At 40.5% G+C, this 23756-nt stretch overlaps 1 protein-coding gene across 4 annotated transcripts in view; it reads right to left on the reverse strand.

Annotated features, from left to right (window-relative positions):
* Positions 1–1066: 1066 nt before the first annotated feature.
* The window catches only part of LOC129727805 (phosphatidylinositol 4-kinase type 2-alpha-like), a 30569-nt gene continuing 7879 nt past the window's right edge, over positions 1067–23756 (reverse strand). The window contains exons 1-6 of one of the 4 annotated variants that reach the window (XM_055686006.1): positions 7107–7506; positions 6647–7042; positions 3777–3895; positions 3184–3314; positions 2282–3121; positions 1067–2211 (exon numbers count right to left, since the gene is read on the reverse strand). In XM_055686006.1, coding sequence (XP_055541981.1) covers positions 2127–2211; positions 2282–3121; positions 3184–3314; positions 3777–3895; positions 6647–7042; positions 7107–7116 — 1581 coding nt within the window. In that variant the 5' untranslated portion in view covers positions 7117–7506 and the 3' untranslated portion in view covers positions 1067–2126. Of the gene's footprint in view, positions 2212–2281; positions 3122–3183; positions 3315–3776; positions 3896–6646; positions 7507–23756 lie in introns of those variants that run through there. The other 3 variants (XM_055686005.1, XM_055686003.1, XM_055686004.1) reach the window with 3 other exon arrangements.

A 23756-nucleotide genomic window follows, 5' to 3' on the forward strand; every position in this document is an offset into this window, starting at 1 on the left:
AAAACAAACGAACATATGAAGTTTTTCTCGTTTTTCAATGGGAGATTTTACTGTCGTTAGTTAAATTATTTCAGCTTATAAATTAGCTATGTTTCAGTGAAATTTTGTTCATGATTAATTTTCACATGAATCACATTTGCAAGAGAGGTTCGAAAATTCGCAATCCTTTTTTCATACGGAACAATTCGAACAATTAATGATAATACTGGTCGACAAAATGGAGAAAAAGTGCATTCCAAAAGCTCAAACAGGTGCCGCTAGCCATTACCAAAACACGTCAACTTACGTTAGAGTTCGCATTGTAATTGCTCGTCGGGTTCGTCACTCCAACGGTATGTTTACGAGAAAACTCGTTTAAGTCTTTGAAAAACAGTTAGTGACTAGAGAACTCACAGGAATGGTTGAATAACTATAATCTTTCATTTTCCGGTTTGAGCTTTTGAAGTGCACCTGTGTTGACCAGTATGATGATACAGTGTGATAAAAAGCTTTGTGGGAAAGACATGCTTCGTTGTTTTGAGTAAATCAGACTCAGCATAAAATTAGACGACGTTGTAACTTTTGATGAACCACTTCCAAATGGGTTTCTGTAAGTTAGAAAAAAGCTCTTGTTAAAGAAATACTAACATATCAGTACATAAAGGATGGAAAAATGAATCAGATCACATTTACCGTACATTTTTCAGCAAAAACGAATTGTTCAAAAATGAGAAAACGTTTCAAATCGTAATACGGATGCATGTAGAATACTGTTTCATCACAGATTCTCCGAGACAAATTAGACAACCTTGCTTCGCTGACCATATAATGTAGGTCGAAGAAAGCATTAGTACGAAATGTGATGAAAAGCTAAGCGATTAATGTAAAGTGTGCAAAGAAGAGAACGAGCTTGCAGAAGCAGAAGCAGCTGAAATGAAGCACAAAACCTAAAGCTCAGAAGCTGAGCGAGAAATTGCTGACCAAAAATCGAGATATGTTCCAATCTGCATAACATTTTTCATTGTATGTTTTGCTGCAACTCTATCTTGTAGATATCAAGGCTGTCATCGGAAAAACCTGCCACCGGTTACCATTGGATGGGTTATGATTAAATTGTCACCGAAACTAACTGATTGTATAATGCCACGGGCGTATTGAGGATTGTGTGATGTTGAAGTTGAACTAAAACACTATCAATGTTCACGTTTGGGGGCTGGGTTTCAAATACATAGTAATTCTGTTGTTTCTAGTTTTTTTTTTTGCACATGCTCGGATTCACTCGCACGATTGGTTTCAATGGATTCAGATACTACTAACCCTATCTATCTAATAAGATGCATCTAGCCTAAAGTTTGTTTCTGTCGTAAGGTTATGAAAAATTTGATCAATTTCTCTAAGTATTTTTTTTTGTTTGGACCTACCGGTACAATCTCGTATTTTCATTTCAAATTCCTCGTACGTTTGTTGCCTGTGTGAGCTTCCCAGCCTCAGACACTCTGGGATGAAGTTTCGTTTCATTACATAAGAGTAGTATTGATTTTCAGATTCTCTACTTACTGAATATAGTGCTTGTTAGAATTTTTTTTTATCAAAAAACTGAGATGAATCACAAAACATATATCGTTGAGTTTTCAGAATATTTTTTTAAAGTTTCGTGCTGTATGTACACAAAATCAAGCTGAATTATGAGCTTAGTTGAACCAAGTGTTTTGTTCTGGTAGGGGTTTCTGCCAATGAAAATGTATCAAATTTAAACATTTTAGGATTGGAAATGATAATTACTGTACTCTATATCGGTAAAATTACACATTGTTAAAATTGCAGTTGCAGTTGATGTGGTTAGTGGATTACACATTTTGCACTATTAAACTATGATATTATTTATTGCTAAATACAAATAGATTGGCTTCCATATGAATGTTATAACGATTTTATTTATTTATACATACAAACAAGTAGTGTTCCCGGACCTTGTTCTACCTAACGTATCGATCACTGTCCAGCGGTACGTGCAACATTATAGAATAGTATTATTCCGTAGATATCTACTTAACCGTTTTTATTTACCATGATACTCGCACAGCCATCACACCTCTTTTCTGTAAGCCGCTGGAGTAGGCAAGCGTTCTTCTGATGCAGGCAATCCTTTAGCACCAAGAAAAAAATGGGCTCTTGTTTTGGAAGCGCTGTTGGAATGAGAAAAACCTTGCCGAACCGGGGTTTTCTTTTGATCTGTATACGTTGAGAGAAATTGACAAAGTTAGTGAAGTTATTTCGCTGTGACTTGTAACAAACTACTCACCGTTCAACAATAACAGCTGGCATTTGCACCAGCTGGACAGGACTTTTGCCATCCTTTAAAGCTTGTGTCAGATTCAGAACCTGACCCCGCATCACAGACATTTGCCGCTCGAATAGGCCACGATCAAAACCTTTATCCTGTTTGAACAGTTCGTACAGTTCATTGCACAGTTCTTCGACGAAGTTCAGATCGGATAGAGATGGTAATATGAGGTCCTTAATATCCTGACTGAAAGGAACCTTGGCCTGTGGTAGCCAGGCCCAGTGGTAAGGATAGGCCCGCCACGAGTCCGGATGCTTGAACGGAAACGCTAGCCCGTTATCGATCGCCGCGATTCTAATCTCCGGCATTTGAACAAGATTCCAGTCCGTATTTTCATTCATCTCTAATCGACTGTTGCTTCGTGGTATACCGTTAGGCGTGCTTCCATTACTCTGCGGCACAATCGTGGGTTGTTCGTATTTGATAAGCCAATTGTCGTTGCCCCGGTCGGTGTTCCGAATTATATAATCCAAAACCACCAGCCGCTCGAACTGAATTTGGAATTTCTGCCCTAATCGCGTAGGTAGAGGTTCCTGTTCGAACCGCCGCAGCCAGTAATCGGCATCCTTGTAACCGTCCACAAACAGCTGGAAAGAGCCCGTTTTCGGCGGAAGGCTCATTCGGTTGAACCGGGCAGCCGGTATTCGTTCTTTGATAGTCTTTTTTATCCGCGCCTTCTGGCGATCCAATCTTGGATAGTTGAAGGTCTCCGAAACAAGCCGCACTACACGAGTTTTTGGTACAATGTTCAAGTTCAACTTCTGATCCACCAAACTTGCTCCCGCCTCCGATAAGTATCTAAAACAGAATTAAATAGAATTCAGTCGCTGAACTAGTTTAACAGACAATTCTTCGCTTACCCTTGATTCGGAATTAGACACGCTCGACCGAAGCAACACGGACAGCACAGCTTGTGCATCCATTTGGTCCATTTTGGGTTCAATCTTCCGTAGGGTTCTTCGTCCTTAGGTTTAAAGACTGCAACGACTTTCTGCGAATCATTCACAGTAACAAAATTAATTTTCGATGAACAACGTGGACGCGGATTTTTAGTATAAATTAGGAATGTATGATTGATACCAAGGCACGCACTCGTCAATCTCAAACGAAGCAGACCCACCCGATAATTCATCCCGTTAAAATGACGAATACCTTACAACTGTAATCACGCATCGCACCAGAAAAAAGTGCCTAATCTCCCTTCCGTCTGAAAAACAGTAGTTAACTGAGAAAAGAGGATTTTCGTTTTCTGTAGTGCGGAGCCTAATTAAATTGATGGGCTGCCGACTAAGTTAATGGGATGAATTGCAATCACGGCTACTGTTTTATTGTTCGCTCTCTGTTGCAGGAAATGGAACAGACTGTTTTCTGTCAGTCTTTCCCCGTCGAATAGAGCGTTTTTGGGGATGCTGTTATAATAGCATTAAACAGTGAGAGGCATTGAATTACTTACGTTTGCGGGGTTTTTGACGAAATAGGACCCACTGCTGCCCTGATAGATGCGTTCCGGGTAGATACCGGCATCGATGGCAATTTCCGCCGAGTACACCAGATCGCTGAAGTGCGGATCATCTGCAAGTGGAAGGAAAAATAAAACGTGAATCAGTGAAAAAATATCGGTTTGATTTTGGAAAATTAAACTTATTGATCATAGAACCTGTATTTTTATTCTTCAAAAAACTGCATTGAAGAACTACTTGCATAGATACTACAAAAGTATTAAAGACCACCAATGAAGTTTAATTAAAAACCAAAACAACGAATCGTTTTGTGAACCTCCAAATCGAGAACAAACACGTCAAGCTTAATAATATTTTTTGAAGTAGAATACTTCTCTCGGGAAGTTCGGCTACATAGAGATGTGAAATGAAAATCTAAAACCGAAAAAAGTGAAAAATATGTCCAATTTCAAAAGCTAACAAATCGGTTAGTATTCGATGAATTCCCTTCGTTCTTGCAGCAATAGACTGGAAAATCTTCTAAGATTCTTTCAAAGGAAGATAATTGTAATTTTATTGTTCAAACTATTGTACTATTGAAAATAGTCAAGCCTTGTCAAAACGAAAAATTCGACCTCCGATTGGTCGTTATATGACTGCTTCCCAAGCACGGTCGACAGAATCATATACCTTGCAATTTAAAATAAGCTATTTGGCCTATATAAGAGCCTGTTTCAGCCGAAGCCGCACATAATAGTTTCAGACACCGACAACAGCTGCTGCAGTCCTCCCTTAGCAGCAGCAGTAGCAGTGCAGTGGATACCAGCGATAGTGGATAGCGGCCACAATTGTAGCATGACTACGGATAGCGTAGCAGTTCCAGCGGGTATCATCATCGATAGCAGCTGATGCAGTGAGGCACTTTGGTGACATGCAGCCTCTGTGCGAAAGTGGGCACTAGTAAATGCATCCATAAAATGTTGACTCATTTTGACATCACATGAGCCATCTAGTTTCGACAAATGACTGATACGCAAGCAGCCGGGTTATCTTCCTTGTAAAAGTATTCTACTTCAACCTTGCGGTCGTGGCTTTGCACACAACCCTCCTGTGATTTTTTCGTTTTAGATTGTTTTTTTTTATTTGAAGATAGTTCATAAAAAATATTTCACTTGCATCCTAGAAAACCGATGTCATGATCTTATCAGCGAATGGAACTGTCTTTGAATTACTTTCTTTTTTTTTTTCTCTATAAATCTTTTCGATTGTCGTGATCCGCTTATGACATCCCTGTTTGCTTTGATGGTCGCTTTCTCCCATTCACCGAGTTCAGTATTTAAGAGCGTTCGAGGAGACTCCACGGAAGGTTCTGGGCCAACAAAGTTAGTGGATGGCCCTTGTCTGGTTGGAAAATCAGCCTTCTCGTTTCCTTCGATTCCACAATGACCAGGAACCCAGTATAAGTTAACCTGGTTTTTCATAGCTAACTGTCGGAGCGACAGGATGCATTCCCACATTAGTTTAGAGTGGCAGAAAGGAGAATTCAGGGCTTAAAGTGCTGCGTAACTATCACAGGAAATGCAAATATTTGCGTGTCGATAATTTCTTTTCAGACACGAATTCGTGCATTCTATTATCGCGTATATTTCCGCCTGGAATACTGTTGATCAGTGTCCCATGGAAAAAAAAATTCCTGGTCCTGTTAATCCCGCACACGCGGAACCATTCATTTTAGAATCGTCTGTGTAGAAGCATAGTGAGCCGTCCCGAATTGTGGGTCTGCCTTGTTGCCAACTTTCTCGTTCTATCTCTAATATGCTGTAGGGAATTTCGAAATTTGGTTTCCTCTCCAGCCAATCATTCTTACTTTTTATTAGATTATTTATTTGTAAATCTTTCAGTATTCTCAGGTGTCCTGTTAGATCTCCTTCTTTTAGGTTGTACTGTCGATTTAGCCTTAGAGCACTTCTTCCCGCTTCTAGTTGAACCACTTGATGAAGTGGAAGAAGGTGAAGTATTGCATCTAGGGCTTTTAATGGAGTGGTTTTGTGGTCCAGTGGTTTTGGGCCACCAAACTAACGAGGCGTAGGTTATTCTTGGTATGATTATTGTTTTATATATCCAATGTATCATGCTGGGTTCGAGACCCCAGCTTTTTCTAATGGCTCTGCTGCATACCGATAAGGCGTTTATGGCCTTGATAATTGTTTGTTCGTTGAATTACTTTACTACGGAGGCGTTTGTCAACGTCTTTTAGAAAGTAAAATAGTTTACACAAGTTTCACCAAACATCACATAACTCTCTGGAAAATCACGAACAACGTGGAATCATTCTGTAGAAACCAAACATCAAACTAAAGTCTTTGATAGAATTTGATTTAATATTTTGTAGCACCAGTGGATAGGTGAATTGCGGGTTGCTTGTTGAAAAATAATTCACAGAAAACCGTGTACGAATTGATAAAATAATATAAAATAATCATCGATATAATACTCGTACATCCGTGTTATCACTTTCAAAGTCAGTATCTAATACTGTTAAAGAAACCGAAAGTTATGTTTTTGCACCATGTATTTATGAGTTTTCGAATGATCCGTTGTTTCATAATACAATGAATACTTTATGGTCTATGATAAATGAGTATAGTTTGACGAACATTCCGTAAGTTAATTTTCACGAGACAAGCGGTTGCTTACAAAAGCGTACACTATTTTTCATGTCTTATTTGTTCAGCAGTACTTCAGTAACACGTCATTTGTTGCCGTTACTACACAGCACCACACCAGCTTTGTACACTAACAAAACACCATCTTATGCATGTGATTTCGTGTCAAATGGCAGCTGCGAATTATCAGTAGTTGACACAAATTCGTTAATACATACCAAGGATTTCATTCTGCGGAAAACAATCTTCCTCACAGGTCAGCAACTCAGTGTTCGTACTATCTACCCCGGTCGTATTGCAGCAAGTCTGGGCACAGTTCGATTTTAAGTCGTGCACCGGATCACTTCCGAATGTTGCAACATGATTCATGGCATCCTCGTTTGTGGTGTCAATGGCAGCTGGCTGACTGGCACGGTACACGGAAACATAGTCCTGGCGTTCAACTGGGATGATTTGATTGAGCAATATCCCCGTGCTGGGATTTGCCTTACCCCGAGCGGATACAATCGGCGGGGGTGTGTAGGAGATACGAAGAGGTGATCCACCATGTTCATCATACACCCGCTCACCATCGTACAGCGATGCAGCCGCCGTACGATGTACATAGCTATCGTCTAGAATGAAAATGTTCAAATCTTTCTTTAACTTTTCCATTCAATGGGGCGTACGTGGCACTACCATCCGCCATGTATAGGGGAGTAAGCTTTTCCGTAGAGTATTTTCGCGTGCTGTCTGCCGACACTAACTGCAAAACACAACATTTACTGATGCGTGACGGTCGGTTTGATCCTTGAACTTGATCGCCGATACAGACTGCTGTACCGTGAAAAAACGTAATTGGTATCACTCGTTTGTTCAGTATCGATAGCAAATAACTTATTCTAACACACAACTACCATTGTGAAACTAATTGACCGCTGTTTGTAGGCTAGACAATATGTACCAAGCAAAACCGCAGTGATTTTCTTTCGCTTTGCAAAGCGCACTTGCAAATAGTTCTATCCAGCGAAAAATCAACCGGCGGCAGGCCAACGCAAGAGCTGTCACACGAAGCAAGAGAAAATTCCTACTAAAGCAAATGACACAGAACCGAACGTGGAAGAGCCCAAATAAGCTTCTGTTGTGAAAGGCGAACGGGCGAAAAATTCGGCCTGCTCGGGTTGACACAAATTTTCCCGAGTGATAGCAGTCGGGTGACTGTGTGTGTGGTTAGCGCACGATAAAATCCGGTCGGATAATCCTTGGTGAAGATTTTTAAATTTATTATACTTCATCTAGAAGTACGTCGTAATTGCAGGTCTCTAATTGTCTATTAAATATTTTTCCCATTCATCTGTGTTAGTAACTCCTTCTTTCCCATAAATCTTGCTTCTTGAGCTGCGGTCAGAGCTTCTGGTAATTACCTAACTGAAATCTTAATCTATTCTTTATTCCAGAATTGCCTCGAAGTTCAGCCTCAGTGTTGATATTGCTGTATGAATGTAAGACCGTTTACATACTGGCGCGTTCTGCGTTGCGGAGACGATTCGCCTTGCCGTGAATAATATACAGCGCTAAGCAGAGCTATACATTAACCCACGGCAAGGCGAACCGTCTCCGCAGCGCAGAACGCGCTAGTATGTCACTGGCCTAAGGCTTTTGCAGAAGCGAATCTATGTGAGCACATTGCATGCAAAGATTACAAATACAAGTACAATATTTTTCTCCACATGTTTGTATGTAATCACTCACGACTCGTTTGCATCATAAGTTGAGTCGAATTAAACGCATTACGAATCATTCAAAGTATATGCTGGTAAGTTTTTTGAATTTTTTTCTCCTCCATGAACAATCGTCTCTGAATCGTAAACATTTGTCAACTCTCCTATTTAAACTGTCCACGGAGGCTCTTAAAGTAGGCTACGTGCAATCATTGTGACACATTGTTTATCTCAATTTCTTGTTTCAATAAATATCGGCAGAACGGCTTAGAACAAACAACTTTGAAGATGAAACCACATTGAAGAATTGACTCCCTGCAGCATTGGTCACGGGACAAGGCGATTGATGACAAATGAATGGTGAAAGGCATCATACATTTTAAATGAATAAACTTTATCGAAGACGCGATGATACTATGATAATGATAACTGAAGCGAGATATTTTTGTTTTGACCAGTCCTGGCCAAAAATGTGACTCCTCCCCGCAAAATATAAAGCATCATGTGAGGACGAATTGTTATTGCATCTTCGAGTATCGCTTACACTCTTGACACTACTTTAAACAGATTTCAAAAAAGGTAATCTTACGTCGAGATAAACCTTTTTCAGTCTTGTAGGGGAATTGGGGCAAAACTGACATGTTGCTGACATTTTACGTAAATCAAACACCTACCAATCGATTTCTGAGACTTTTTTCTTCAATATAAGACATAATTTGATGACCACATTTAGATATTAGGGGGTCCATTATTGCCGTAAAACACTTATCAGTCCCATCCGCGAAATCATCAATCGGAGGAAACAGCGATAGAAGAACTAAAATAATTAATTTAATAAAATACGATCCGCTTCTATGATTGATAAGTTTCCGTCTAAGATTGATAGATTTTAATGTTTTTGATGCTTTCGTGATATGCGATTATTTTGCATTACAGCGTCTAAACTAACCGCTTATCAGACCCAGACTTTATGACCACTGAGACTGATAAGTTTGTTGCTGTTTACAGTTATCAAACTTGTTTGTTTTGCTGGAAATGAATCATTTTGAAGTGGGAAAAAATTGTTTATTCTCGTGCAAAATATCCCCGTCAGATCTGATCCGTGCTTGTTATGCAGATGCAGGGGTCTACTACGAAAGGCTGAAACTCAAAAGGCTGAAACACGAAAGGCTGAAATTCGAAAGGCTGAAATCACGAAAGGCTGAAAACTACATAAGGCTGAAAACACGAAAGGCTGAATCAAGAAAAGCTGAAAATCATAAGGCTGAAATTCACAAAGTTCATTTCTAAAAGAACACTCGCGGCCTACGGCCGACTCGATTGTCCGAGATGTATGCTGTCCTTACTCGCTATCGCTCGTTCGGACTAAACTAGGGGATCACCCCTACGAGTCAGTAGACCTAGGAAAACGAACGAACCTATACAGAGGTGATTTCTGCGGGGGGGCTGCCCCCCCGCAGTGGCCGGCGCTTCCGACGGCGGGTCGCCGGCGCACACTCGCGGCCTTCGGCCGTCTCGCCCTGAATCATCTAGGAAACGTGTACAAGAGTCAAGTGTGTATGGATTCAAATGTTGCCGAAAATTAATTTTCCATTGCACAAACCAATTAATACTCAAACATTGAACTCTGTCACTTTATAAAGGTTTGTTATCCATGTCTCCGAATTTTTCAACGATTATGATTCAAGTTACAAAAGTTTCAGCCTTTCATGTTTCAGCCTTTCGTTCATTCAGCCTTTTGTGGTTCAGCCTTTTGTGCATTCAGCCTTTCGTTATGAAACATACTTTTCAGCCTTTCGAGTTTCAGCCTTTCGGGTTTCAGCCTTTTGAGTTTCAGCCTTTCGTTACTAACCCCAGATGCAGATAGCTCTGTTGAAGATTGTCAATTCTTGCCGCTAGGAACGGCTCTAACCTCCGATCTCAATTCGAACACGTGAAACGACCGGCGTACTTTGGTATGGAGTAGTAACGTAGAATGATGACTTCACCATCTTTTCACACAACAACGGTTTGAATAATCTTGAATTTTTAGTTCGAGCCGTCCGTACATACATCAACACAATTTTCCCAAGGAATATTGTTTTCCGTTACATAATCATCGTTCAGCTTGAAAAATTCTTTCCCCCGTTGCTGGAAATGACAGCGGTTTGCAAAAGAACAAGTCTTCTTGAAAACTTTTAGAAAATTGATAGTCCTGCCACATCTGTGGACTCATCAATCTACATCGCAAATTTTAAAATTTTCAATCGACAAGCCAAAGTGCTTTCGACATCTTTAGCCATATCAAATATACGTTGTTCGACAGGGGAATCGAATCTAACAATTCTACTACCTTATCATCAATCATGACATGAACAACTTCTTGAACGCAAGATTTAATTAAATTTTCAGCAATAATATGTGCGGCCAAAATTTTACTTTTTTTGGCTAACGAAAAAATGCAGAGGTTCACTCAATTGTCGGCACCATTCGTTGTTTTGCTTTCGTCTCGATTAGACGCAAATTGTTTATCTCCGTTTGAGTTCGCAAAATAACAATACACGAGTTATCGTACGGGTGTTTTTTTGTCGATTAGTTCTCGTGCTGCGCAATAACAATAGACTGTTATATATCGGCAGAAACATCTGCACACTGGTAGGGGCAGGCTACCCCGCCAGTGATTCGATACGCAGCTGATATATCAGCAAGAATAATTCTCCCGCACCGCTGTTACCCCGCTAGCAGCACGGACCATCATACGATCGAGCGAGTGGAAGTCAACTACAAGTGGCATCTACAAGGTCGCGTGTAGGACACGGCCACTGTGTCTCAACACGAAGCTGGATCGTCATTGTTTGTTCTGCGGAGACGCTCGATTAATCCTACTATCAGCCGTGAGGTCGTGACTTAGACGTTCGGTGAAGTATTACCTTTAGAATTTTTACTATTATTATCAATATTATTACTATGTTATAATATTATTATTAATATTATTATTGATATTATTATTGTTATTATTAATACTATTACTATAATTATTATTATTATTATTATTATTACTATTGTTATTAGTATTAGTATTACTGTCTTTTTTTTTTATTTGATCCATTGTAGATTGAAAAATTGTTTTTAAAATTTAACATCAACTACTTGAACCCCCCCCCATATTCGAATATTTATCGTTTGTGTGCGGTAGAGCGTAACGCTCCCGCAAAATGGACGACATGCAGGTGCAACTTTTCCTGGAGGTGGAAACAAACGGGGAAGAAATTGAAATTTCTCCCATCAGCACACCCCTACCTTCCCCTGTGCCCTCCCCTTTGCCAAGTCCTGTACCAAGAGTACCGGAAGTACGGGTAAAAGCTTACCCAGATGCCGCTGGCGGTCCCTACGTTGTTTTTTTCCGGCCCATAAAGAAGCCATTGAATATTATCCAAATTGGCAAAGACCTGGCAAAACATTTTTCGGCCGTAACCGAGATTACGAAGGTGAGGCCGAACAAACTGCGAGTTGTCGTGAGTAGCTTGAAGCAAGCAAACGAAATTGCTGGCTACGAGCTCTTCACGAGAGAGTATCGCGTGTACATCCCTGCCAAGGATGTAGAAATCGACGGTGTGGTTACCGAGGGGAATCTCACTGTCGATGACATTTTGCGTCATGGAGTTGGCTGCTTTAAAAACCCCTTGATGCAAAGTGTAAAGATACTGGATTGCAAGCAATTGCATTCAGTATCCATCGAAGAAGGGAAGAAGAAATTCCTCCCTTCGGATTCCTTCCGAGTAACATTCGCCGGATCCGCGCTGCCGAACTACGTCCGCTTGGACAGGGTTCGTCTACCTGTACGCCTGTTCGTACCGCGGGTCATGCATTGCCAAAACTGTAAGCAGTTAGGTCACACAGCCACCTACTGCTGCAACAAGGCACGCTGTAGCAAGTGCGGAGGCAATCATGCTGAGAACGCTTGCAGTGGGGATACTGAAAAGTGTCTTTATTGCGAGGGAACTCGGCATGACCTTCCGGCATGTCCCGCGTACAAACAGCGCGAGGAAAAAATTAAGCGTTCCCTTAAGGAACGATCAAAGCGCTCTTTTGCAGAAATGCTTAAGAGGGCTGAGCCACCCTCGACAGGAAACATCTTTTCCTTTTTGCCAACCGATGAGGGTACATCTGACGATCCCGTCGAAGGGTGTTCCTATGCCTTGCCAGAGGGATCTAGGAAGAGGAGAATGCTCAACTCTCCTAATCTTTCTCGTAAAGGTCGTAAGATAACCCCTAGCGGAATGACCAATAAGACAACACAAAAAGGAAGCGGTGAAGAAAAACCGAAGCAAGTACCCCCCGGTTTTAATTTCAAATCAAACCAGGAGTACCCACCGCTTCCTGGGGCACCAAAAACCCCTCGGGCACCCATTTCTCGATCAGAAGACATAAAAGAAACAGGGTTCATAAAATTCTCTGATATTGTGGACTGGATATTTAAAACATTCAACATACCAGATCCCCTTCAAAACATTCTTCTTGCCCTTCTCCCAACAGTGAAAACCTTTTTGAAGCAACTCACAGCAACTTGGCCCCTCATTTCAGCTATCGTATCTTTCGATGACTAATTCGTTGAAAGAGGTTAGGAATTTTGTCACTGTGTTACAGTGGAACTGCAGAAGTATCATCCCCAAATTTGATTTATTTTCACATTTGATAAACACATACAATTGTGATGCGTTCGCGCTTTGTGAAACTTTTCTCAATTCAAATGACCAACTTAATTTCCACGATTTTAACATCATTCGTCGAGATCGAGACTCACACGGTGGAGGGGTACTTTTAGGGATCAAAAAGTGCTATTCTTTTTTCAGAATTGACCTCCCCTCGATCTCGAATATTGGAGTTGTTGCCATTCAAACGAATATGAATGGAAAAGACCTTTGCCTTGTTTCGTTATATATTCCCCCATCCGCGCGGATTGAACAGAAGCAACTCCTTGATATAGCAGAATTGCTTCCCGCACCTTTTTTGATTTTGGGAGATTTTAACTCTCACTGTTCGCTATGGGGGTCGCTGTACGACGACAACCGATCTTCTTTAATCTGTAACTTGATCGACGACTTCAATATGACAGTTTTGAATACTGGGGAAGCGACACGCGTACCTAATCCTCCGGCACGTGAAAGCGTGCTTGACCTATCCCTCTGCTCGACATCACTAGCGTTAGATTGCCAGTGGAAAGTAATCAACGATCCCCACGGTAGTGATCATCTTCCAATCGTTATATCAATTGCTAATGGTTCAACTCCCCCGAACCCAATCAATATTTCCTACGACCTTACACGTAATATTGATTGGAAGCGTTATGAGTCTATTATAGCGGAATCTATCGAGACTCACGAGGAACTTCCTCCGGAGGAAGAATACGCGTTCTTAGCTGGCTTGATAATCGACGCCGCGACGCAAGCTCAGACGAAACCGATACCCGGGGTAACGATTAGACAACGCCCTCCCAACAAATGGTGGGACAAAGAGTGCTCTGAGCTGTACGCGCGAAGGTCCGCGGCGTATAAGGACTACCGGGAGTACGGCACTGTCAACCTACTACGAAAGTACGAGGCACTGGGCAGGCAGATGAAGAGCTTAGTAAAGGCGAAAAAACGCGGGTACTGGCGGCGGTTCGTAAACGCGTTGTCGAGGGAAACAGCGATGAGCACTCTTTGGGATACCGCCAGGCGCATGCGGAACCGTGACGTTTCGAATGAGAGTGAGGAGTATTCAGATCGCTGGATACTCGATTTTGCCAAAAAGGTCTGTCCGGACTCTGTACCGGAACAGAAAACCTTTCGCGACGCGTTTATAGTAACTACGGAAGAGCCTCCATTTTCGATGTTGGAATTTTCAATGGCTCTCCTGTCGTGCAACAATAAGGCTCCAGGGTTAGATAGAATAAAATTCAACCTGTTGAAGAATCTACCCGACTCTGCAAAAAGACGCTTGTTGGACTTGTTCAACAAGTTTCTTGAGCTAAATATTGTTCCGCATGACTGGAGGGAGGTAAAAGTCATTGCTATTCGGAAACCCGGGAAACCTGCCTCTGATCACAATTCATATAGGCCGATTGCAATGCTCTCTTGCCTCCGGAAATTAATGGAGAAAATGATCCTCTTACGGTTAGACAAATGGGTCGAAACAAACGGTTTACTTTCAGATACTCAATTTGGCTTTCGCCGGGGCAAAGGGACGAACGATTGCCTAGCGTTGCTTTCTACTGAAATTCAACTCGCATTTGCTCGAAAAGAGCAAATGGCTTCTGCGTTCTTGGATATTAAGGGGGCTTTTGACTCTGTCTCTGTAGAAGTTTTAAGCGCGAAACTTCATTCGCAGGGACTTTCACTAAATTTGAATAACTTTTTGCTCAATCTGTTGTCAGAAAAGCATATGTATTTCTCACATGGCGATTCGACAACTTCCCGAATTAGTTACATGGGCCTTCCCCAGGGCTCATGTTTAAGTCCTCTCTTATATAATTTTTACGTCAATGACATCGATGAATGTCTTGCAAATTCATGCACGCTAAGGCAACTTGCAGACGATAGCGTTGTATCCATTACTGGTAGCGAGGCTAGCGATCTGCAAGGACCATTGCAAGATACCTTAGACAATTTGTCTGAATGGGCTCTTAAGCTGGGTATCGAATTCTCTCCGGAGAAAACTGAGTTGGTCGTTTTTTCTAGGAAGCATAACCCAGCTCAGCTGCAGCTCCTACTAACGGGTAAAACGATCTCTCAGGTTTTAGTCGCTAAATATCTCGGGGTCTGGTTCGACTCTAAATGCACCTGGGCTTGTCATATTAGGTATCTGACACGAAAATGCCAACAGAGGATTAATTTTCTTCGTACGATTACCGGAACCTGGTGGGGAGCCCACCCAGGAGACCTTCTAAGGCTTTACCAAACAACGATATTGTCAGTTCTTGAGTACGGCTGTTTCTGCTTCCGCTCCGCCGCGAACACGCACATTATAAAATTAGAGAGAATACAATATCGTTGTTTGCGTATTGCCTTGGGTTGCATGCAGTCGACCCATACGATGAGTCTTGAAGTGTTAGCGGGTATTCTTCCGTTGAAACATCGTTTTTGGAATCTCTCTTACCGGTTGCTAATTCGATGCACAGTTAGGAACCCATTAGTAATTGAAAATTTCGAGAGGTTGGTCGACCTTCAATTTCAATCCAGATTTATGACTTTATATTTTGACTATATGGCTCAAGATATTAATCCTTCTTCATACGATTCCTCCAATGTCGCACTTTTAGATACTTCTAATAATGCTATATTTTTCGACACCACCATGAAACAAGACATTTCTGGTATCCCGGATCAATTGCGACCCCAAGAGATCCCTAAGATTTTTTCGAATAAGTTCAAACATGTTAGTTATGATAAAAGGTTTTACACTGACGGATCTAATCTAGATGAGTCCACTGGCTTCGGTGTTTTCCACGAAAATTTTACCGCCTCCTACAAACTCGATGCTCCTGCTTCCGTGTACGTCGCAGAACTTGCTGCTATTCAGTACTCTCTTGGAATCATCGAAACCCTACCCACAGACCACTACTTCATCTTCACAGACAGTCTCAGTGCCATTGAGGCTCTGCGATCGATGAAGCCTGTGAAGCACACCCCGTATTTCCTGGGGAAAATACGGTGGTTTTTAAGTGCTTTAACAGATAAAAATTACCGGGTTACCTTAGCGTGGGTCCCTTCTCATTGCTCGATTCCGGGTAACGAAAAGGCTGACTCTTTAGCTAAGGTGGGTGCTATTGATGGCGATATTTATGAAAGACCAATTGCTTATGATGAATTTTATAGCATTTTGCGTCAGAGAACACTCAACAGTTGGCAATCATCATGGAACTCAGATGAACTGGGACGGTGGCTACATTCCATTTTTCCTAAGGTACCGACGAAAGCATGGTTCAAGGGGTTGGATGTAGGTCGGGACTTCATTCGCGTGATGTCTAGACTTATGTCCAATCACTACACGTTAAACACGCATCTCTTTCGTATAGGGCTTGTAGACAGTAATCACTGCGTTTGTGGCGATGGCTACCATGACATCGAGCATGTTGTTTGGTCGTGTACCGAATACTGTGGTGTTAGGTCCGAGCTTATAGATTCCCTTCGGGCCCGAGGAAAACAACCGAACGTACCCGTTAGAGACATTCTGGGAAGCGGTGATCTCCAGTACATGACACAGTTATACTGCTTTCTGAAAAACGCTGACATTAAAATTTAAAATTTTCTTTGTCTATTTGTCAGATTAAGGATACAAATATGCTATGCTGAAGACACGGAAACGAAGAGCCCGCAACTATGCTTACACAAATATTTTGAACCCACAACAAACAAGAATACAATTGCTCTACCAGTTGAAAAACAAAGTTCCAAAATAGTTTTAAGTCAAAATTGTATCTCCCCTCCTCTCACCTTAAATCCCCACTAGCTCGTAGTCGGCCGCGAGAATAAAGAAAAGGCCTCCCTCTTTTCCCTGCTAACGTAGAATTAAAACGAATTGTACTTGGCTCAGTAAAACAGAAAATGTATCGTGCCGTGTCAAATAAACTAATTTAAAACTAAACTCAATTGTCGAGATCGTTTTGTTTGATGCCAAATGTCTTTAAAATGCATGGAGGAGGTCTGGTGTTATCTAACACACAAATAATTTTTTGGAAATATTCGCTTTTCTGTGACGTTGTGTCATGCCTTTTTGAGGCATTTGGAATCAAAAAAAAATTTTTTTTGACGTACGAACATTTCATGTTCCAGTCTTTTCGTTGATTCAAGAATGCAGTTATCTCGCAAAATATTTTCGTTTATATACGTTACAACTAGAAATAATGGATAAGTTATATTCATAAATTGTAGATTTTCTCAAAACAACCACAACTATTTTTCGAAATGTCATGTGTGTGACAAGTGTGCTGGGAACGTTAGTTCGTTTTTTTCTAAAAATTTCAAAATTATGGATTATAACAAAGGGCGCATATCTTTGTAAAATTTTGTGATAAACAAACTTATGTTATCTTTAAAACAATAGGAAATTCCAAGGATTTTCAGAACAAGTTTTCATTGTTCATGATACACATTCATGATTTTTTGGTAATTGCTGGAGTAAAATTTATACTTTTTGCCTTTCTCCTAGAAAGGTATAGCAATCACTTGCAAAAGCATGAGCATTTTCTGTATATGTGTATGTGTGTGTGTGTGTGTGTATGTGCAGATTTTTATTCACACTCACTTTTCTCAGAGATGGCTGGACCGATTTTCATGAAATTAATTGCAGATGAAAGGTCTCATTGTCCCATAAGACCCTATTAAATTTCATTGTAATCGGATTTTTAGTTTAGAGGTTATGTATCAAAATGTTAAAATCATGAACCATCATTATCTCGAAAACTACACAATCGATTTGAACAAAATCAGTTTCAAATGAACGGGCTACCTAAAATACTCTCAACTTTTGAATTTCATAAAGATTGAACTTGTGGTTCAAAAGTTATGACAAGAAACGTGTTCTGAAGACTGTTTAATCTCACTCATGTTTCTCAGAGATGGCTGCACCGATTTTCATAAAATCAATGTCAAATGGTAGGCCTAGTTGCCCCATAAGACCCTATTGATTTGTTTTGCAATCGGACTATTACTTTGCCTGTTATGTTTAAAAATGTGAAATCCAGCTTTGAAAAGGAACATATTCCGAAACAATTTGGACTCACTTACTTTTCTCAGAGATGGCTGACCCGATTTCCACAAAATTAGTGTCCATTAATAAGTCTAGCTGCCTCATAGCACCCTATTGAATATTACTGTAATCGAACGGTAACTTCGTCTGTAATGTACCAAAATGTGAAAATCGCGAAACTTCATTATCTCAGAAATTACACAACCGATTTGATCAATATTATATCTCAGATGAGCGGGCTAGTTAAGAGTAAACTGATGAATTATGCTTCAATACGTGGTTTCAAAGTTTGGCTGCCCTATACGTTCCCATTTCATTTGATTATAATCGAACTTAAGCAACCGTTATGTATTAAATTGTTAATAAAACAACGAAAGTCTATTATTTCAAAGATTACATGACTTATTTGAACATAACTAGTGTCATACGAACGAGTCATCTCTCAAACTTACAAATAACAAACTTCATAACCATTTGATATGTGGCTCAAAAGTTATGGAAAGAAGAGAAATTCAAAGACTATTTAAAACTATACCTGCTTTGATCGATATTTGTGGCCTCAACATAATTTGAATGTGGTGTCGTAATATTTAAACGTTCCAAATTCATTGATTGCTTGCGATGTGTTTAAAATCTGCAAATGCACGACGAATCAGCCATAAAATATGATCAAAGTCAAATAACAAATCGTTTAAAATGATTGGTTTTATCGAAATGACAAAAAATCGGTCATTTTCAGCAGATTCTCTGGCATCAATCTGACATCGGAGATACCCATATTGGGAGGTATTTAGTTATTTTGGTTGTTTTCCAGAAACTAAAAGTTGTCGTTTTTAAATTCAAAATGGTTTCCAGGGTCAATATTTGGTTCCTATGCATCATCTCGATTACGGAAATATCCATATTGAGTATTATTCGGTCATTTTCGATTGTTTCCTAGAAGTTGCCATTAAGCAATTTAAAATGGTGCCTGAGAGGTCAATTGTTAGCTACATGCATCATTCTGGTTCCAGAGATACTCATATTGGATAGTATTTGTTTATCTTATGCTGTTTTTCACAAACCGGTAGTCGCCATCTTGGATTTCAAAATGGTATTTAAGATAATTTCTGGCTTCTGAGCGTCATTCTGGTTGCAGAAAAACTCATATTGGGTGTTATTCAATCATTTTCGGCTGTTTCCCAGGAACCGGAAGTCGCCAACCTAGAATCCAAAATAGGGTCTATGGTCGATTTCAGCTGCTGTGTATCATTCTAGATCCGGAGATACTCATGTTAGACGGAAATCGGCCATTTTTGGCTGTTTTCCAGAAACCAGAAGTGACTATTTCACAATACATAATGGTGTGTGAAGTCAATGTTTAGCCTCTTGCAACATTCTGGCTCCGGAGATACTCATATTTGATGGTATTTGTCATTTTGAGCTGTTTTCAGAAACCGAAAGTCGTCATTTTCGACTTTGAAATTGCCTGTGAAATCAATTTCTGTCATCTGGGCGTAATTCTGGTACCGAAAACATTCATATTGAATAGTATTTGGTCATTTCCGGCTGTTTGCCAGACACCGAAATTCACCATCTTAAAATTCAAGGTTGTGTCTGTGATCAATTTTAGGCTTCTGTCCATCTTGCTGGTTCCGGAGATACTCATATTTAATGGGAATCGTCCATTTCAGGCCGTTTTCCAGAAACCGGAAGTTGCCATCTTACAATTCAAAATGTTGTCTGAAGTCGATTTGTTGCTCCAATGCATCATTACGGTTCCGGAAATACCCATATTGGGTGGTATTTGGTCGTTTGCCGCTGTTTTTCCGAAACCGGAAGCCGCCATTTTGGATTTCATGATAGCATTCGAAGACAATTTCGATCGATTTTAGCTCCTGTGTATCATTCTAGATCCGGGTATTATTATACAATATCGCACGCTTAGCCTTGGGGCTAATAGCGGTCTCGATCAACTAGATTAGTTGAAAGAATTCGTTATCGATATTGTTTTTGGCACATTTTGCATGTGTAGGATAAGTACAACGATACACCGTGCCCCAGTGCTGAGTCGAGAAAATTTCCAGCTCGAAAAGATCCTTGACTCGATCGGGAATCGAACCCGATATCACAACCGTGTGGGAGAGCTAGCCGACCGACATCGCTAACCACAGAACCACGGATATTATTATATTGGGTGGAAATCGGCCATTTTTGGTTGTTTTCCAGAAACCGGAAGTTGCCATCTTACATTCCAAAATGTTGCCTGAGGTCGATTATGGGAAAAAAATTGTTACCGTTAAAAACATTCACCTGTCAAATATGGTTCCATTTAGTTGGTTAGCTCTTAGTGTCGAACCATTATGGACATATTTGTTACCCCTAAAACATTCACATGCTAAATTTAGTTTCATTTACTCGGTTAGTTCTCGAGATGTGCAGAAATTTGTGTTTCATTTGTATGAAACCCCTCCCTTCCAGGAAAGGGAGGGACGTCCAACTATTACGGACATATTTGTTACCCCTTGAAACATCGACATGCCAAATTCAGTTTCATTTGCTTGGTTTGTTCTTGAGTTGTGCAGAAATTTATGTTACATTTGTATGGGATCCCTCCCTTCCAGAAGAGGGAGGAGTCTCAAACTATCATAAGAACCTTTATCGGCACCAAAAACCCCTACATACAAATTTTCACGTCGATCGGTTCGGTAGTTTTCGAGCCTATATGGATCAGACAGACAGACAGACAGACCGGACTGCATTTTTATATGTACAGATTACAACATCAATATTTTAGAACCTAAAGATTGAATATACATTTATTGGATTGAAGCGTTCATGTAAACCTATTTAAACAAATAAAAGTTTGAATGAGAAAGGCTGGGTCTGACCGCTAGGTGGATTAATTTAGGTTTTTTTGTAAACATCGGAAGGAGTATTATTTTTTTCAAAGTTTTTAAACCTACGTTTAACTCTTTCACTGTTTTTTTTTTTCAAAGAACATTCAAGTTGAACGGATTCGTAGCTCTAAGGTTATAGTTTTGTCAATAATAAATTTTGAGTCAATTCTTAGTTACCTTCTTTTGGAAAGCTAATCTTAAGGTAATAAAATTGAAGAGGTTGTGTATGAGACACGACCACATGAATAATATAGAATTACATCAATCTGTGGGATTCAAATGGTGAATTGACAACCTGGAAGGAGCGTCAAACTTAGCTCCGGTCCTAACAAATTTCTGTCTCACACCTCCACGAGTCATACGATAGACAATAGACTGCCGGCTGAAACATGGACACAACCGTTTGGTGTATCCAGGGCAATGTTGTCATCCGACAACAGCTAAGTTAGAAGGTGCGACGCGATCAATGGCGCATTAACCATATCTCTGCGGCAGAGAAAAAGCTTCGCCAACCCGAGCGTCTGTTCACCAAGATGGTGCGACTCAAAACAGCGCCTGTTTCCCCTGTTAGGGCCGACTGATCAACGTCCTGGTTCCAGCGTGGGACTCTAAACACTGCTGTCGTAATGGTTTTCCGGCGAGACTGGGGGTTGGAGCAGATCTTACAAGCCAGCTGTAAAAACAATCAGTACAGGAAGCATATAATGTTAATACGAACCGGAACAATCGGCATAGACCTAGGCGGATTAACGATTGGAAACTCTGACCAGGGAACTGCAAGTCTCTTATATTTTTGGGAAGTAGCGCTGCAGGAGCTTTGCTATAAGGGAGTATCGGTACATACGTACAGAGATGGTTATACAATCTACAAGAGCTGCGGCAACACACACGAGCTGAGCACAGCTTTTATTGTGGTGAGTAAAACGCAGAAGTGTGTAATTGGGTGGTGGCCAATCGATAACAGCCAGGAAGAGGGAATTCAGATCGGCTATTGGAAAGTTCCGTGCACACCAGCTCACGAAACGGCCTTTGACTTATCGACTTCGCCGCCTCCAAGAACATAGTCATAAGCAGTATCTACTTCCAGCATGGCTTCCCGTATCGGTACACCTAGAGATCCCCACAAAGGACTGAAACATAAATCGATCACGTTTTGATTGATGGAAGGCACTTCTCGGATATTATCAACGATTCTGACCACTATCTCCTATCCTGAACAAAAACGAGGACATCAGATCCATCTCTTCTCGGACAAAGAGCGCCGCCTGGGTAAGCTGGAGTGTGAGGAAATGGAGTAGCTGTATCCTTTTCAAAAACACGTAGAGTTGAAATGTGTCGGGATAAAGATGGAGGAAACTTGATGGATGAACGTGATATGATCGATGGAAGCAGCACTACAATGAACACCTGAATGGCGCAGAGGCAGAGGACCAAGACGGTAGAAGGAACAGCTTCGTTATCACAGCCCTCCCCCACGCTAAGTGAAGTTAAGGATTCTATCAAGCAGCTTAAGAACAACAAATCGGGTGGAAAAGATGACATCGCAGCGGAGATTATCAGGCTGGGCCCGGATAGGTTGGCTTTCTGTCTGCATCACATGATAGTCAGGATCAGGGATACAAAACAGCCACTCGAGAAGTGAAAGGAGGGAGTAATATACACAAGAAGAGCGCCAAGTTGGAATGTGAGAACTACCGAACGATCACGATTATCAACGCAGGCTACTAAGTGCTCAGGTTATCTTTCGCCATCTCTTGCCGCTAGCACGACGTTTTGTGGGAAATTATCAACCCGGTTCTGTGGATGGGTGATCGAAAACAGACTTATTTTTCACGCTGCGGCAGACCCTTCAAAAGTTTCGCGAAAACCCAGTCTCCATGCACCACCTATTTCGATTTCAGGGCGGCAAACCCAGGCTCTTAATTTTAATAGTAAAATAGTTAGCATCATAAAACCAAAATTTTTCACATTCTTTTGATCTTTATTTCATTCTGAGGCAAGGTTGTCTCACACTTCATTTTCTTGATTAGAAAACGTATGAAACGGTTTTTCACTGTGTCTAATACGAATAATGACAGTCAAACCTGTTTTTGTGCGAGGGATAGGGACCCAGGGTGGCCAGTGTTACCCTGGGGACCGCACAAAATAAATCGCATAAGAGGCAGTCTATAGAATATAGACAAACATTATTTTTAGCATGTCATTTCCGATTTTGCTGCACCTTTTCACTGTTGTTCTTTTTCGATAAAAATGTCATTTTATGATATAAGTTTTTAATGTAGACTCACAACTGCTGTTCCAAAAAGACCTATCCAAAATGGTAACTGATGAATATAAATTTCTATTTCAGAAAAACGGTTTGTTTGATTGTAATGGTGACTTCAGCAAAGTTGTAGGTAATAAAATTGCGGTTCTAGAAAAAATATATACACTGCAAAATTTTTTTTTTCTGTGCCAATTTTTTCTAATTGTCACAATATATCAAATATCTCAAAAAGTCTATTTTAAAAAAATTTAGTTTTTGTTACACATTGAACATGACAATATGTACTACTATCTGTCAAAATTTGGTGATGGTAAAGTGAAAAACAAAAAAGTTTTTTTTTACTCTGAAGTTTTTTGTTGAGTGTTTTCTTGTTCTAGCTTCACATTAGACCAGTTCCATAAAAAAATGTCTTAATTTATTTTTATTATTTTTTCAAATTGTCATTATTGATTTGGCTGAAACTTCGCACAGACGTTTCTATGGGCAAAAGATGCCACCTTGTGCTTTTAATTTTATTTGGAAGATGCAAAACGTAGGGTAGTTTGGGGTAGTTTGGGGTAATTCGGACCCCTGGGGTGAAATGGACAGGTGCTTTATCTTGGAAAGTATTACATTTTTGGGTTACATGTACTACTTCATCCTTTCCTTGAACTACTAAACCCTAACTAATATAAAAATTTCATGGTTTGCTGTGACAGGTGCACCGCAGTGCCAATGTAAACAAAGGAAACATCAAAAGTTGATTTTGCTGTAAGTTTTACGCTTGTGTATTTAA

The sequence above is a fragment of the Wyeomyia smithii genome, chromosome 3 (assembly GCF_029784165.1).
Source record: "Wyeomyia smithii strain HCP4-BCI-WySm-NY-G18 chromosome 3, ASM2978416v1, whole genome shotgun sequence".
NCBI classification, from domain to species: domain Eukaryota; kingdom Metazoa; phylum Arthropoda; class Insecta; order Diptera; family Culicidae; genus Wyeomyia; species Wyeomyia smithii.